The 533-nt window shown below is 47.3% G+C and overlaps 1 protein-coding gene across 1 annotated transcript in view; it reads left to right on the plus strand.

Moving 5' to 3' along the window:
- The window catches only part of EMH_0052400 (zinc finger DHHC domain-containing protein, putative), a gene marked incomplete at both ends in the record, with an annotated part of 5,758 nt that overhangs the window by 4,745 nt on the left and 480 nt on the right, over positions 1–533 (plus strand). Inside the window, one exon of the mRNA XM_013496873.1 lies at positions 528–531. Within this exon, the coding sequence (XP_013352327.1) occupies positions 528–531 (4 nt within the window). The remainder of the gene's footprint in view (positions 1–527; positions 532–533) is intronic.

The raw sequence follows: 533 nt of genomic DNA on the forward strand, positions 1-533 counted from the left end.
CTTCTTTCTGTCTCTCTTTTGTCTCCTTTCTGTCTCTCTATTGTCTCCTTTGTCTCTTCTTTTTCTCCCTTGTGTCTCCTTTGTCTCTCCTTTCTGTCTCTCTCTCTTTTGTCTCTTTTCTCTCTTCTTTATGGCTTTCTCTTTTCTCTGTCTCTCCCTCTCTCTCTCTCCCCTTTGTTTCTTCTGTCTCCTTTCTTTCTTTCGTTGGTCTTCCTTACCCGTTGTCTCCTATACTGCTGCTGCTGTTGCTGCTGCTGCTGCTGTTGCTGCTGCTGCTGCTGCTTATCTGCTATCTCCTGTCTCTCTGTCTGTCTCAATATGCATCTTTTCTGTCTCCGCTTTGCTTATAGAAAATGTTGCTGCTGCTGCTTCTTTATGTGCTGTCTTGTGTCTCTGTATTTCTTTCTGTCTCTCTTACACGTGCACCAGTAGCAGCAGCAGCAGCAGCAGAAGCAGCAGCAGCGGCAGCAGCAGCATACACCATAAGCTGCTGCTGTTTTGTCTCTGCTGCTGCTGCTTCTCTGCAGGGCCTC

The sequence above is a fragment of the Eimeria mitis genome, genomic scaffold, assembly GCF_000499745.2.
Source record: "Eimeria mitis Houghton genomic scaffold, Emh_scaff2350, whole genome shotgun sequence".
NCBI lineage: Eukaryota > Apicomplexa > Conoidasida > Eucoccidiorida > Eimeriidae > Eimeria > Eimeria mitis.